The sequence below is a fragment of the Aspergillus fischeri genome, genomic scaffold, assembly GCF_000149645.3.
Source record: "Aspergillus fischeri NRRL 181 1099437636252 genomic scaffold, whole genome shotgun sequence".
NCBI classification, from domain to species: domain Eukaryota; kingdom Fungi; phylum Ascomycota; class Eurotiomycetes; order Eurotiales; family Aspergillaceae; genus Aspergillus; species Aspergillus fischeri.
The window spans coordinates 2,843,247-2,858,074 of NW_001509768.1; the positions used below are offsets into that span (position 1 = coordinate 2,843,247).

Sequence of the window (14,828 nt, forward strand, 5' to 3'; positions counted from 1 at the left end):
CATCTCCCAGCTTTCACGCTAGAACCATTGCTTGGGTGTGCGGGCTAAAGTGATTGGTGTACATATCTGACCCGAGCAGAGGACGCTCGGGCGTCCATGAAGCGCATGCCTAGTCCTAACGTCTGGTCCCATAGGCCGGTGGAGGGATTTCTTGGACTTTCAGCTTTTATTGCAGTATCTTAAATGCTACTAGTATACACAAACGGTGTTGTCATTCTCGCTCTGCCCATACCAGACTCCTGAACATTACGCGCCCTCCCTTTTCCTCAGTAATGATAATAATACCTTTCAAAGTAACAACGTGATAACGCCGAAGCTCAAACAAAACACGGTCGCCTTGTTATTCTCATGTATAGGTCCTGAGAGGCACCAATGACACGCGACGGAGAACGTGAACTCACTCCTCGGCACTAGATCCTGGGGTCAATATCGTCCATATACATAGCACTACCTTTAAGGCTAACAGTGGTCGCTTTGTTGGAATAAGCCTGGATTTGCGCCGTCTTCTCTTGAGAGATGTGATCAGCCGTGATCCTGCGTGCGCGAGCGTCGGCATCCGCTTGCTTGGCTGTCTCTGCTCGGTTCGAGTATAGATGTTCGTAGATCTTTTCCGTGCCAACCATGACATGGCTTGTCATGATCTCAACAGCTTTGGCGGTCAACGCCTCCACACGGGCAGCGAGGTTTGTCTCTTCATCAGCACGTAGGCGTTTGACTCGCTCTTCTCGCTCGACTCTGTCGAGCTCTTCTTTCCGTTTCCGCTGCTCGACAAGTTTCCGACGTTCCTCCTTAGCAGCCAGATATTTTAGGGAATGACCTAGTTTTTGTTGAAGGGATGGAACCAGATCGAGTGGCGGAGCAGAGAAGAAAAGCACATGGCCCGAGTCGTCACAATGAAACTGTTCACGAATATCCTCCGGGATTGCTGCATTTGCCGCTTCGCTGAGGCGGAAGACTTCAATTGGACGAGGCGCGTTAGGGTTGTACACCGATGCTGGCGGTACGTGCATACGACCTGCCTGATATGGCGTATATGGGGTTGGCTGAGCCGCCGTATACGGGTGCGGTACCGGCGAAGGTTGGTAAGCAGGGGAGTGAGGAGTTTGCGGTACAAACGCGCTAGGGCGCCTCTGCAGAGCCGGTTGATAAACCTGGACTGGCGGTACTTGAGGCTGTTGGTAGGCAACTGGGGGCACAGGAACAGGAGAGCCCTGGGTAGGAGGAATCGGGGCAGCTGGAGAGCGCGCAGGGACGGGGACGGCCCCAACTGCGGGAGCCGTGCCGGGACTACCGACGCTTGGTCGCGTAGATGGTTGGGTAATTGATGGCAGACGAGGAGGAACAGTTGATAGTACTGGCTGGGGTAATGACGGGGGCGGAGAAGGAGTCGGCTCAGGTGGCGGAGATTCCTGTCGAAAAAAATTTTAGTCAGTATCCCACGATTCAAAGGGGTTTACGGACAAAACTCCGGGACCGACTAGGAGTTAAGATACTCACATTCTCGTCGCGTGGACGTCGATGTACCGCTCCAACAATGGGCGGCGCATTATCGGCCCCCCAGGTTGGTTTTGGCAGATCGTCAGTTTCCTTTGCATCACTCTTCAGCAAGTGCTTGATCGGACTCGGTATCTTCTTGATCCTTCTAGGGACATCAAAGAGGTCCATCTCGTAATCTTTTTCTCGCACTTCATCAGGAAGGCAACTCGCCCATGTTTTAATCTTGTTGAGCTTGTGCTTCTCCTCGTTATAGCGTGCCTCACAGACGTATACTTCCTTGTCAGGAGGAAGGCCTCTAGGGCGTCCGCGGTTATACCGAGTAAAGAACATGACGAAGCAGCGGTCGACAACCTCTTCGATCCGATGATCACGGTACTGGCCAGTCTTGACCACCTCGTTGGGATAGAAATGTTTCTCAAAGTGATGGACTGTCTGCTCAGGACGGTAGTACCAGCAAGCATTAACCCACTTTTCACCTTCAGAATCCTGCCATGTGCGGTAGATCTGTGCGACGATGGGCTTGGTCACATCGTTCGGATTCTGTATATGAACCCAGTCGCCCACTTTCCAGAGCTCACCTTTGTACAAAATGCCATCCGGCAATGGGAGACGACCATCCTCCATCAGATATTCGCTGTCAGGTTTCCTCTTCTCAATCTCAGCAAGCCTCCTCGCCTCCACCTGCAAATCAACAGCGTCCTTGTATATCTGACTGTCCGGCTGGTTGTAGGCTTTGGCATTGTTGAACATCAGATCCATATCGCGCATAAAATGGTCAACTGAATTGTACTTCTTGCGCTTGGACTTCCGCTTGATAATGTCGATCGCAATCGGCTCCTTGATTTCAACGTAATAGTCCGGATATGTAGCTTTGTCTGGCAAGCGTTCAAAGTGTCGCACTTTGAGCATGCCAAGAGGCCCTTTGAGCTTCCGGATCCCCTTCAAAACGGCCTTAATTCTGGCTTCCATGGGGGTGTCGACACGCGGGGGCCGGCCCCGCTTCTTTCTGAGCTCTGGGTCGGCTGATTTATGCCCGTCATCCTTCCCTGCGTCTCGTTTCCAGCCAGGGCGGGGGCCCCGCTTCTTCTTGCGACGACCATCATCATCCGAATCATCCTCGTCATCCTCCTCATCATCGTCCTCATCTTCCTCATCTTCCTCCTCGGGAAGAGGATCCGCCTCCGGAATCTCTCCTAGATCGGGAAGCTCGGCTTCTTCTGCGGTGATAATCCCTTGTTTAACCAGTTTTTCGAATTCTGCTATGAAGACGTCCTTATGTGGGGAACGAGGATCAGCACCATGGTATTCGGCGACGGATATGGAGTTGAAATCTTTACGAGTGGTACGAACCTTTATGACAAGCGCATCCTCATACGCTTGTGAATTTGGCCGATTATACGTCTGCGCATTGTGAGGGATCTAAAGCGAAGATAACAGCATGAGTAAAAGCCATAACCGGGTGGTTCCATGATGGCAAGAAAAATGGTGCGAAAACTTACCAGGGCGCAGTCTCGCACGAACTCGGCGAAGTTCTTGTACTCTCGCTTGTTTATCTTCTGTTTCAAGATACTAAGGGCCATGGGTTCTTTGATGATCTCATAGTAATCAGGAACATTGCGCTTATTCACGCTGCGCTGAAACAACCTCGACGGGTCATGGCCACTGTAAAGCGAAGAAAGTCAGCTAAATCTAAACGCGCGGACACAGCTCGATCTGTTGAGACGTTGAGATTGCGGCTTTCTTTTTCTGCTGCGTTGTTCTGCTTGAAAGTCGCAAGGAAAGAATAACTGGACCTACTCCTCTTCTCTGAATTCGTAGATAGCCAGAACAACGTCCATCATCGACCTCCATTGCTCGTCGGTGACGCTGCCCGTCGCAGAACTATCGCCCTTGCCATCATCTTCAATCGATTTAACCGGCTCCTCAGGAGCGGGTTGGCTTTGCGACGGCTCCGACGCCTTTTCCATGCTGTTGACAACACCCCTACCACTGAGAGAGACACCCACGGTCAAAAAGCGGGTGCAGAGAGACTCAAGATAGCCGATCACAGTCTTTCAGGGAGATGCAGATTGCTCAAACTGGCGCGCAAAAAAAGATGCCAGATGAGGAGAGAGGTTCGCGCAGTAATTACGCTGACTCAGCGAGTTCCTGTCACAGTTTGGCCCGAACGATACCATACGGTAACTATATGAACGTTACCGTCCACTGTATATTTACCTGCCTATTTCATACAGGGACTGGGACATTCACTGGTAATATTATGCACATCCAAGTTTCCAGCAGACCTTACCCACTGGTTAGTTTCTGATGTTCAACAACCATCAAGCCTTGTCGAGATCAACCTGCTCTTCTACTCCGTATCGGCGAGAGAAAGATGGACTACGGAGTAAGTCGATACGGATTAGCGTAAGGACGGGCCAGTGCGGGGATAGCTCGAAGCTCAGGTGTACAGTACCTATCTCCTGTCGTCATTTGTCTTTTGAGCCTTCCATGGATAGCATCATGCGCAGCGTTTATGTCTACGCTCTCGGTCATATTCTTTTCTGTTAGCCACGTCTGAGGACTTTGTGAACCAACACAGTGGCCGGGATTTTCTGCCCGAAATCTCTCAGCAACTCGAAAGTAACAATTCGCGCCATTTCCCAGTACCTACTCCATGTCTCCGTGTCCTAAGGGAAATGCGCCGCCAGCCCCACATTCACTGGTTGCTGCTCGTCAATCGTCATTCCATCTCATCCATCCCTCCAGTGGCTCTATTTCGTACCCGCGACTTGATACTCCCCAGTGCCTGATACTCTGGAATTTTTTTTCGATCTGCTGTCTGGATTCTGAAGGCTAGGCTCTCTGTCCTAGACGTATCTACAAGATAGTTGACGTTTCCCATCGGTGTTGTCCCAATCTTTCGGCACTCTATCTACTTAGCTAGTGGGAGATGAGGATCCGAGTCCGTGGACCTGCTGGACAGTCTACCGTCACTCTTGATGACACTGCAACTGTCAACGATCTTCGCGCTCACATTGTCGAGAAAACTGGGTTGACAGCATATGATGTGAAGTACGGATATCCCGATCTTAAACCTCTGGTATTAGATGGGTTCCCTTCGGAACAGAAAATCAGAGACCTCGGCATTAGTCTAAATGGCGAACAACTGCTCGTCACCAGGAAGGAGGATTCGGCACCAACGACTCTGCCACAAGCACCAAGCGCCAGGGACAGCGAAAGACCATTATCCACGGCGCAGGATGATGATGGAAAACTGTCTCTAACCCGCAAGCCCCATGAGGGTGTGTCTGATGATCCTCCCGAGATTGCTTCGCCCGAGCATTCGGGCACTTTTGTGTTGCGCATCATGCCTGACGATAACTCCTGTCTGTTTCGCGCGGTAGGGAGTGCAATCATGGGAGGAATGGACACTATGACCGAGCTTCGGTCGATTGTCGCCCAGACTATTCAAGCGAACCCTGACGTCTACTCGGAGGCAGTGCTAGAGAAAAAGCCAGACGACTATTGCCGTTGGATTCAGCAGGAGAACTCATGGGGCGGAGCAATCGAGCTCAGCATTTTGAGCAAACATTTCGATATCGAGATCTGCTCAATCGACGTGCAAACGCTGCGGGTGGATCGGTTCAATGAAGGTCCGCCCACACGATGTGTCCTGGTGTATTCTGGGATTCACTATGATACCATTGCTTTGTCACCGTCGGATCCACCATACACACACGCTTATGCCCCTCCGGAGTTTGATACCAAGGTCTTTGATGCAGCCGATCCAGTAGTTCTGGAGAAAGCGCTGGCGTTATGCGAGATTCTTCAGAGCAAACATTACTATACAGATACTGCAGGGTTTCGCATTCGCTGCAATACTTGCGGCGGTATTTTCACCGGCGAAAAAGGAGCCACCACGCATGCGACACAGACAGGACATTATGATTTCGGCGAAGCAAGCTGAAAAAGCCGCAATGGGTACAGCCGGCTGCCTGTCCCCGATATCTTGCACTTTGCATACACTGTTGGATAAGGCATATCTTAATGAGTGCGGGGAGTTCTCAAACCATATGCAGAAATGTGAAAAACCGAGGGTCGAGAACGTTGTAGTACAACCATATAGCAGCACATTAATATATAGCGGACTCATTGGATTGACACAAACAAAATGCCGTTCTTTGTGGGATATCATAATCATACATAATTTCCGAACCTTCTACACCATCGCTACTTCATCCGCCTCGTCATCATCTCTGTCGCCTTCTTCGTCCTCCCCGGTATCTGCGCTGTCCTCAGGATGTCCGCCCCACTCCACGTCGTGCTCAATAGGGTTGGTGAAGAACTCGTGCAGCAAAGCTTCCCTGGCACTCAGTCGTTTGTAGGGGTCCAGCTCCATGAGACCAGCCAAGAGTCGAGTGGCTTGCCTCTCGCTCTCGGTCAATTCTTCCACGCAGCTGGCCCATTTCACCAGTTTCTCCCAGCCATAGCCCTTTTCGCCAATGGTAGGAATGTTGGTTTCGAAAATCTGACCATGCATGGCGGCTGCAGTCTTCATCCGACGGGTGCCAAATATACTTGCCATTTCGATCATGGCATCAACATCGTCAGCGGAGTTGAAAAAAGGAAATCGACGTCCAAGCAAGGTTAACAGGATCACGCCGGCAGACCACATGTCTATCTTGGTTGTTTGAGATGTACATTTGAAAAGAACCTCCGGGGCTCGGAAGCCGCGAGTTCCCGCTCGATTAGCACGTCTTGCCGGCCGTGAGTCGTTCTTAGGGTAGCCAGCCGAGAGCGTGGACGTAGAGCAATGTGTATAATAGTAGCTCTGCAGCAACCGACTGCGGCGCACAAAGTTCGGGTTGGCGCAAAGACAGGTGCCGGTATATTCAGACCCCTCACGCTGGAAAAGACGAATGAGAAACTCAGTAGTGAAACAATTTGAAAGTGGACACTTACTTCCGCCAGACCAAAGTCTACAAGGACTCCTTCGCGGAGCTCAGGGTTGTACAAAAAGTTACTGTCAAGGGGCTTAGAAAACGAGCGCGATGGGCCGACACACAGCATTCCACTTACGTTGGCTTGATGTCTCGATGGAGAATATTGTGCTTATGGACGGAGTTTAGCGCGGTGAAAAGGGATCTGAAATAATGTCGCATATCGGCGACCATGAATGTGCGATATTGAATGCGAAAGTCGGTATGGGGAAAGAAAGGCAAGACAGCCACAACCTGGTCCTGGTGCCTGAAAGCTGTGATCAAAGGGCACACGGACCGGCAGCCCCGAAGGTCATGGAGCAGCTCCAGCTCGTTTTGGATCCTCAACGGACTGCTGGTAACGTAGATCTTCTTCAGTGCGACATATCGCGGTTTTCTCCGTTTGGTGACCGACTCCTCCACTCGCCGTCTCTTTGCTGGGGGACTGGACCAGTTACTGCTTTGGTTTTCCTGGAAAGTGTCCCAATCATTCTTGTAATGGTCGTACAAAAGGTCCTCAGCTTTGTAGACTGTTGAAAATGTCCCTATGGTAATCAAAGTCCAACGCTCAGCATACATTCACCAAGTGGGAAGGGACAATTCCAATCATAAGATAGAAGGGAAGTCGGTACCTTCACCGATCCTGTTCACCAAACGAAATCGATCAGAGATCCCCGGAAATGTATCCTCAAGTTTCTTCATGTCTTCCCGGACCGAGTCGTCCACTTCTTCTTCCTCATCCTCACCTTCGTGGTGGTTCTCTCTGCGACGTGAGTCTACCGAGGCGTCACTGTCTGTGGCAGTACCATCGTCTAGCACAGCCATGTGTGCGTGTGTGCGATGATGGTCCGTAGCCTCAGACTTTTGCAGTCCAAAAACACCAGTAATTGGGGCGTGCATTGTGGACATGTCACTGATCAGGGAGATGTTACCACCACTATGGCCGAAGCTAAGTGAGGGGTTCCTCAAAGATCTTGCATGGACCGACGCGATCGACTGGATCAGGGCCCCAGACCACGGGGTTGGCAATGCGCTCTGGAAATGAATGGATTATGCAGGACAGCGCGTTGAGGATCTCTCAAATCATCAATTTCGCGGTTTGATGACAACGGTAGGCGCGTATATAATTGTGTACTCCGTATGATCCATCAAAATGGTTGGGTCTAAAGATAGTGAAAGCAGCATGCAAATTGTCCCTATCAGGTATGGTGGTGTTTGTTTACTTCTGCTTAGGATACAGAATTAATTACAGGTAATATAACCAAGGTACCTCGGTACCTACCTTAGCATCTTCAACTTAAGTCTGTTATCCTACACAATACAGTTCAATAATACATTCCATGAGTCTCTTCATTTCACTGTCATTCCACTCTGTTAAGCCCGTACTATGAGTTTCAGTCTCAAGCTGATTGTGTACCTGGTACCATAGATTTTATACAGTATTTGCAATGTAACATACAGAATTTCACCTACCCCCATTCAGGATAAGATACTGTTGTACCGCCGTGGCAGAATGATCTAAAACGGCAAAACACAAACAAAACCTAAGGCACGCCTGCATCACCAAACATTCTCCTCCCTTCCCGCCGCTGACTCTTTCACGCAAACTCATCCCCCTCTTTACCCCCACTCCGAAGTGTGAAAGCCCCATTCCGTCACTCAACCTCTTAAAGTGTCCTTCGAGGACATCCTCGCAGTCGGCTCAGGATGGAGGACAGGATTCAGTTCGATATCAACGAGTCACTCAAATATTACTTGAGTGATCCGGCCTCCGTTCCCACAAACGATGCCGACCCGGAACTGCTGGATTGCGAAAGCGACCTCGAGCATTTAACGCCAGTATTGATCGATAATGTGCTCAATCCCGTTGTAGATGCTGTGGCTGAGAACCCCGAAGCAGTGGCGAGACAGTCATTTTTTGACTCACTGCAATTCCTTCTAAAGTGCGCGATGGCCCCTTCTCCGTTCTCCGAGTTTTCTGGCCCTGGTGGAACCCATTCTGAACTTCTTAATCTCTGCAGATACTCGTCTTTCCTCCCTACGAAGTCCCTCAGCAAACTCCTCGATCTGATAGTGTCCGGACTGTCTGTCGAAGCAGATATAATCCATGGAGATCTCGAAGCCGACGAGCAGGATGCTATCCAGCACCATAAACAGCTATTGGAGATGTACGGCTTCTTGCTTCAATGGGCTCTCTCTGCTGTGGAAGTCAAAGCGGCAGAAAAGCCCGCGGAGGCTGCGCCTGCTCGGAGAGGTGTAGGTAAATCGGGAAGGTCCAAGGCCAGCAACAAGGACGGTACATGGGACTGGACAGCGCAGATTCAGATATCCATGGAGACGATGTGCAAAGTGATGAAACTTAAATTAAGCAGGATTTTCATGACCACATCGGACCGCGACACTTTCGTCAACTTGTTCACCCGTGCGATTTACCTCATCTTGGAGAGCGAGCAACGGGTCAAGAGCCTAGCCATTCGAATGCATGCTTTCAAAGTTCTTTGCATTGCTGTGAAACATCATGGTCATGCATTTGGTAGGGTCCAAGAACATAATGAGCAGTCATGCCTGAGCTAATATGCTGTGAAGGAGCGCAGACATCCATCGTACAAAGCCTGACCTATTTTGAGCATCTGTCAGAGCCTATGGCTGAATTTTTGCACATTCTTGCGGAGCAATATGACTATCCACAACTATCGGACGAGATATTGAAGTACTTAGATGTCTCATGCATCACCACTGGACTTGTGGCTAATCGGTCGCAGGGAACTTGGAAACAAAGAATTCAACTCGAACGACACACGAGGGCCGAAATCAGTTTCGGCCTTTATCGTGAAGCTCTCAGAGCTGGCACCGCGGCTGATCATCAAGCAGATGACTCTATTGGCCAAACAATTGGATAGCGAAGTAATATCCCCAGGGCAACCTTATTGGTGGAATACGAAGATGGGGCTAATCATTTCTACAGTCATACACTCTTCGTTGTGCTGTTGTTGAGGTTTGCGGGAATCTAATTGCGGACCTTAGCAGACAAGAAGAACGCAGTGAGAACTACAAAACTCAAATCAATGCGTTCTTCGATGTCCTAGAAGAAAGATTTCTGGACGTCAATCCCTACTGCCGTTGCCGAGCCATTCAGGTGTATATGAGGATCTGTGACCTCGAACAGAAGTTCCCCAAAAGACGACAGGCAGTTGCGGAGCTGGCGGCAAGGAGCTTGGAAGACAAAAGCAGCAATGTGCGACGCAATGCGATCAAATTACTTGCGAAACTGGTCTCTACCCACCCATTTAGTGTAATGCACGGCGGACAGCTTTCCTACAAAGAGTGGGCAGCTCGTCTCGACAATGTCGATGCGGAACTTAATGCACTACGGCCACCTGAGACACCCGGCTTCGACGGTGGTGAGGCTTCACATGTCGACAGCGAGCTGTTAGACGACGCGACCCAGATACCTGAAGATTCACCATCGAAGGCACCACGCATGACCGACGCCGAAAAAGCTGCCGCCATCCAAAAGGCCGCGGAACAGGCAGCGACATCCGAACTGCTGGCACGACTGCAGCTGACCAGGAAATACTACAACGAAGCCATCCGTTTCATTGAGGTGCTTCACTCCGCCTCAGCAGTGGTCTCCCAGCTCCTGTCATCTCGAAATAAGAGCGAAGTCATTGAAGCCATGGACTTTTTTGTAGTGCTTGATGCATATAAGGTTGAGACTGCACGCAGTGGCATCAGGCGCATGCTGCGACTCATCTGGACCAAAGGCAACAGCGATGAAGGCAAAGGGGTCCAAACCCATCTGATTGACTGCTACAAGGGTCTGTTCTTTGATGCGCCGGACTCGTTCGGCCCCAATGATGCCGCAAACTACGTTGCCCGGAACATTATCAGTTTGACCTTTGGCTCAACACCTGCCGAGTTGACATGCCTCGAACAATTGCTCAGTACCATGATGAAAGCCGGTCACATCTCGGATGCGGTTATTGCGAAGCTTTGGCAAGTCTATGGCGTCCAGCGCAAAGAGATTTCCAAGACTCAGCGGCGGGGTGCCATTATTATCCTCGGTATGCTAGCCCTGGCAGATCCAGAGGTTGTAATCAAGGAGACCGAAGTTATGCTGCGCATCGGACTAGGCAACATAGGCAGAAGTGATCTGTTGCTTGCGAAATATACCTGCATTGCGTTGAAGCGAATGGTGCCTGGACGTCAGGCGAAATCGAAAGATGCAGGCATTCCCAAGCTAGCAAATGATCACCCAGTTCTCAGTAAGCTTGCCGCCATGGTCGAAATTGTGTCGGATAGCAAAGAGTGGTATGGGGTGGCAGAGCAAGCCATTGGAGCCATATATACGCTCTCAAAGCATCCAGATGTCCTTTGCTCTGATATCCTAAAGCGTAAGACTAGGGCTGTGTTTCAGCCGCAGCTGCAACGGCCTTCTTCCAACGCCTCTGGCGATGAAGACGAGCAGCGCCCTGGAACAGCCTCCACTGATGGTCAAGGCCCCCGGCCAAAGACATCTTCTGCCGCACTGTCTCAGTTGCTTTTTATTGTCGGCCATATCGCTATTAAGCAGATTGTCCATCTTGAGTTATGTGAACTTGACTTCAAGCGTCGCAAGGCAGAACAGGAGAAGCATAAGGCTGGCAATACAGCCGCTCACAAGGACAATCAGACGGGCGAGGATGATGAATTGGACCTGATTGGTGGGACGACCGAAGATGACTTCACGGAGGCCATGTCTCACATTCGAGAACGGGAATTGCTCTACGGAGAGAATTCTCTCCTGTCGAACTTCGGGCCTCTGGTTGCGGAGATTTGCGCTAATAGTAACGCTTATCCCGATCGCAACCTTCAGGCGGCAGCGACTCTGTGTATGGCCAAGCTGATGTGCGTGTCAGCCGAGTATTGCGAAAAGAACCTCCCCCTCTTGATCACCATCATGGAGCGCTCAGAGGACCCGACCGTCCGCAGTAACGCGGTTATTGCTCTTGGGGATATGGCTGTTTGCTTCAATCATCTCATCGACGAGAACACAGATTTTCTATATCGTCGGCTCAATGATGATGATGTATCCGTCAAGCGCACTTGTCTGATGACACTCACATTCCTTATTTTAGCTGGACAGGTCAAAGTCAAGGGACAGTTGGGCGAGATGGCCAAATGCTTGGAGGATGATGACAAGCGCATCGCTGATTTGGCTCGCATGTTTTTCACGGAATTGGCGACTAAGGACAATGCAGTGTACAATCACTTTGTCGACATGTTCAGTCTGTTGAGTGCTGAGCGGAATCTTGAAGAGACTGCTCTGAGACGTATCGTTAAATTCCTGATCGGCTTTGTTGAGAAGGTGAGTTACACAAAATCTGACAAGATGCGATGCGTATCTATTCATCGCAAGGCGTCTCTGACTGTTTCTTCTACAGGAAAAACATGCCAGGCAGTTGGCCGAGAAACTTGCTGCTAGACTGCCTCGGTGTGAAACCGAGCGACAGTGGAACGATGTGGCTTATGCTCTGTCCCTCCTGCCTCACAAGAACGAGGATATCACAAAGACAATAAGCGCAGGTTTCAACAAAGTTGTCACTACAAATTCTTGAGTTAATTGCAGCAACGGTGTTGGGGTTGGATTGGTGGTTGACCATGGACATTCCATTTCTGTCGAGGAGTAAAGGCGCAACTTTTGGGACTGTGGGAAGGAAAGGTTACTTTATGATCAGATCACGAATATATATGGCTTCATGCAGCTACTCTCTTATTTGTTTAGCATGTTTTTTTGGCCTCATTTTACATGGTGTACGGGGCTGATTCCCGTAGCTTCAAGAAGCGTATTCCCAGTTTAGATGTTATGCATTCAGGTCACCCTTCCGAATACGCTCAGAATGTAAGTAAGGGTAACGGAACGACCTCTTGAAAAGCAGTCTTCTTCTATTATCAACAAATAGTTCACGAAAATGATGGACTGACGGAACCTATCGCCATCAAGTTGTCCAAAAGGGGCAAGGAATGCACGAGGTAAAGCGAATCTTCGCCTCATATCACATAGAACACGGAAACATGGGAGGACTAGACGCAACAGAGCCCACCAGTGAGCTGCCAGATACTCCAGATTCAAAGCCGCAATCCCATATGCACATTTCAAAACTCAGCCCAGACACTCAGGCACCTTTTCTTTCGCTTTCCGCCAGTTTATAGTCGCCGTTACGAAGACCCTGCAGGGCTTTATATCCATCTTCGGTCAACTCTGGTCTTCCCAACGGTGTAACACTCCCTGTGAAAAACCGCGGCTGCCACGATTCGTTCTTCTGTTGCCGCTCTGCTGCCTTTTCTCGCTGGCGCTCTTCGATTTCTTGCTTGAGTCTTGTTGCCTCGCTATATCTTTTTTCGTTGATGGCTTTGGTGACCCCCGCCCAGAATTTGAGAGACTCGTTCGACAATTGATCCTCTTCGGGAGGTAATGTCTTTGGCACTGGGAAGAGAGGCGTTACATCAATCAAGAGACGCGGCTCAGCTGTTCCAGCCATTGTGTAATAGATCTGTCCATGCCATGACCCGCTGATCTTGGCAAGGACATCGCCTTCGGGCACATCTTTGATTCTAGTGACGGTATCTTGGTTCGGGTCATACCGGAAAATCAACCCTTCCACCTTGTTCTGGGCTCGACCAATCCAGCCTTCCTCCAGATACTGTAGAATGACTTTGATGCGTGTTTTGGAGCAGGTGATAAAACACGCATCTGAGACTGAAATGGCCAGCGCACCTCGCAATAGCCCACCAAGATGAGCACTTGGATGGGTCAACTGGTATTCCTCATTATCTCTCTTCTCAATATTGACAAAGATTCCCAGGTTGTGTTGACCAGGAGCGACGCGGATGCTCGTGCCCGTAAATTTGGCACTGAGCTGATCGAATCCACGAGCGGAGACCCCTCTTTCCGGGCAGTCTATAAAGAAGGCAGACACTGGTGGATGGTGCGATGTCTGTTCAGTCAGGTAGCATATCTTAACGGTTTCTCCGTGGTCACTGTCACCCGTGAGGGTCCCGTTCTGCACGCCTGCTGTCGGAGGCGGGGATATGTCGGGGGCATTGTCATAAACCTCCCAACTACACTATAAAGGCAGATTAGTCGATACTATCCTGGCACGCCGCGGCGGTCTGCCGTTGTGCATCGACACTTACCCGAAAGAACTCGCCCAGCGTCGAATTGTAGGGTTTGCAAGGTTTGCCTTTGATATATTTCTGTCACGGGCTTAGTGCATATTTCTAGCAAGACATTCAAGGTGACGTTGAAGCCATACCAGATCCTTGGTAAACCAGAACCTTAGCACTTCCAGCATTCGACCAACGGGATCATCCGACTTCCCTATGCTGTGATATTGCCTGTCAGATAGCGACCCTTTGCGGAGTATGCAAAGAATATCATACTAACCTCGCGAAAGTTTCCGGTCTGTCAAGGTAGTTCCAATATTCTAGAGATTATCAAGCTGCGTCAGATGTCTCGTCGCATCGAACAACGCAGCCCGGGTCGACTTACCCAAATTCGGTCTGGGCTCCAGAAGATGTGCGGGTAAGGAGAAACGAACGGATGCGATGTCTGCCACGCCAACGAATCTAACAGGTACAGAAATCGTATTAGTTCCGAGAAGCATCACAATAGAGCTCAAGGCAGTACGTACTTGCGGAGAATGGAAAGGAAGGTTTTCAGCTTGGAGGAGTCATCATTTGCCTTGTCGGGTGTCGCTGCAGCTGCAACAGGAGACATCTTGGGCAAAACTGTCTATAGAATATACAATGTCAAGTCCTCTTTTCGGACGAGCAGCGCAGGCAAAGGCAAGATCCCCAAGCGGCTATGTCCAGCGTTTAGTCAATCCAGACACAGCGGAATGCCTATCCCGGACGAAATAGTAGTAGAAATGTCGACAGGGGGGAAGTCAAAAGACAGCTGAATAGAACGGCCAGTAGGGGAATAACAATGAATACGATTTGAAAATTTAAGATAGACGTCGCGTAGAACTCGAGGCGGTGACTTTTCGCCTGCTCCAATGGTCGAAGAATAAAAGATACCTTAAGGAGTTCCAGTTCGCAGATACGTCACCGACAATTCGTTATCGGACGACATAAACTAACCTAATATAATAGATAATGACTAGACTAGTTAACCGTGGCGTTTGACGAAGGTGGAGGAGGAGACTTGGCTTTGACGAGTTCTGACCTATAATTTCTGGCTCTATTTTGGGTCCTTGGCCACACTCAACCGATCGCAACCATAGGAGAGAAAAGAAGGAAGGACGAGAATGAAGAAAGACAGGGACTTACTCTTTTTTCCTTTTTCCCCCTGATGGTGAAAGCAAGTATCTATCTAGATCGTCTCGT

General features: G+C 50.0%; 5 protein-coding genes across 5 annotated transcripts, besides 2 other annotated features; 2 read left to right on the forward strand and 3 right to left on the reverse strand.

Annotated features, from left to right (window-relative positions):
* Positions 1-410: 410 nt before the first annotated feature.
* Positions 411-3,464, reverse strand: NFIA_071630 (putative RSC complex subunit (RSC1); the record flags this gene model as incomplete). Its single annotated transcript, XM_001263888.1, has 4 exons — positions 411-1,409; positions 1,498-2,916; positions 2,997-3,159; positions 3,295-3,464. The coding sequence occupies 4 exons, from the start codon at positions 3,462-3,464 to the stop codon at positions 411-413; spliced, it is 2,751 nt and encodes a 916-aa protein (XP_001263889.1).
* Positions 2,595-2,652: a microsatellite.
* Positions 2,612-2,660: a microsatellite.
* A 965-nt stretch (positions 3,465-4,429) lies between the features above and the next one.
* Positions 4,430-5,446, forward strand: NFIA_071640 (ubiquitin-specific protease OTU1; the record flags this gene model as incomplete). The annotated part of the gene is made up of 1 exon (XM_001263889.1): positions 4,430-5,446. The coding sequence occupies one exon, from the start codon at positions 4,430-4,432 to the stop codon at positions 5,444-5,446; it is 1,017 nt and encodes a 338-aa protein (XP_001263890.1).
* A 252-nt stretch (positions 5,447-5,698) lies between these two features.
* On the reverse strand, positions 5,699-7,358 carry NFIA_071650 (serine/threonine protein kinase CDC7; the record flags this gene model as incomplete). Its single annotated transcript, XM_001263890.1, has 4 exons — positions 5,699-6,385; positions 6,442-6,502; positions 6,559-7,003; positions 7,091-7,358. 4 exons carry the CDS (start codon positions 7,356-7,358, stop codon positions 5,699-5,701), a joined length of 1,461 nt encoding a protein of 486 aa, XP_001263891.1.
* An 807-nt stretch (positions 7,359-8,165) lies between these two features.
* NFIA_071660 (condensin subunit YCS4) lies at positions 8,166-12,055 on the forward strand (the record flags this gene model as incomplete). The annotated part of the gene is made up of 5 exons (XM_001263891.1): positions 8,166-8,991; positions 9,045-9,168; positions 9,221-9,362; positions 9,424-11,805; positions 11,882-12,055. The coding sequence occupies 5 exons, from the start codon at positions 8,166-8,168 to the stop codon at positions 12,053-12,055; spliced, it is 3,648 nt and encodes a 1,215-aa protein (XP_001263892.1).
* A 558-nt stretch (positions 12,056-12,613) lies between these two features.
* On the reverse strand, positions 12,614-14,217 carry NFIA_071670 (putative oxysterol binding protein (Orp8); the record flags this gene model as incomplete). Its single annotated transcript, XM_001263892.1, has 6 exons — positions 12,614-13,564; positions 13,635-13,694; positions 13,754-13,823; positions 13,885-13,924; positions 13,990-14,066; positions 14,132-14,217. 6 exons carry the CDS (start codon positions 14,215-14,217, stop codon positions 12,614-12,616), a joined length of 1,284 nt encoding a protein of 427 aa, XP_001263893.1.
* Positions 14,218-14,828: the final 611 nt, after the last annotated feature.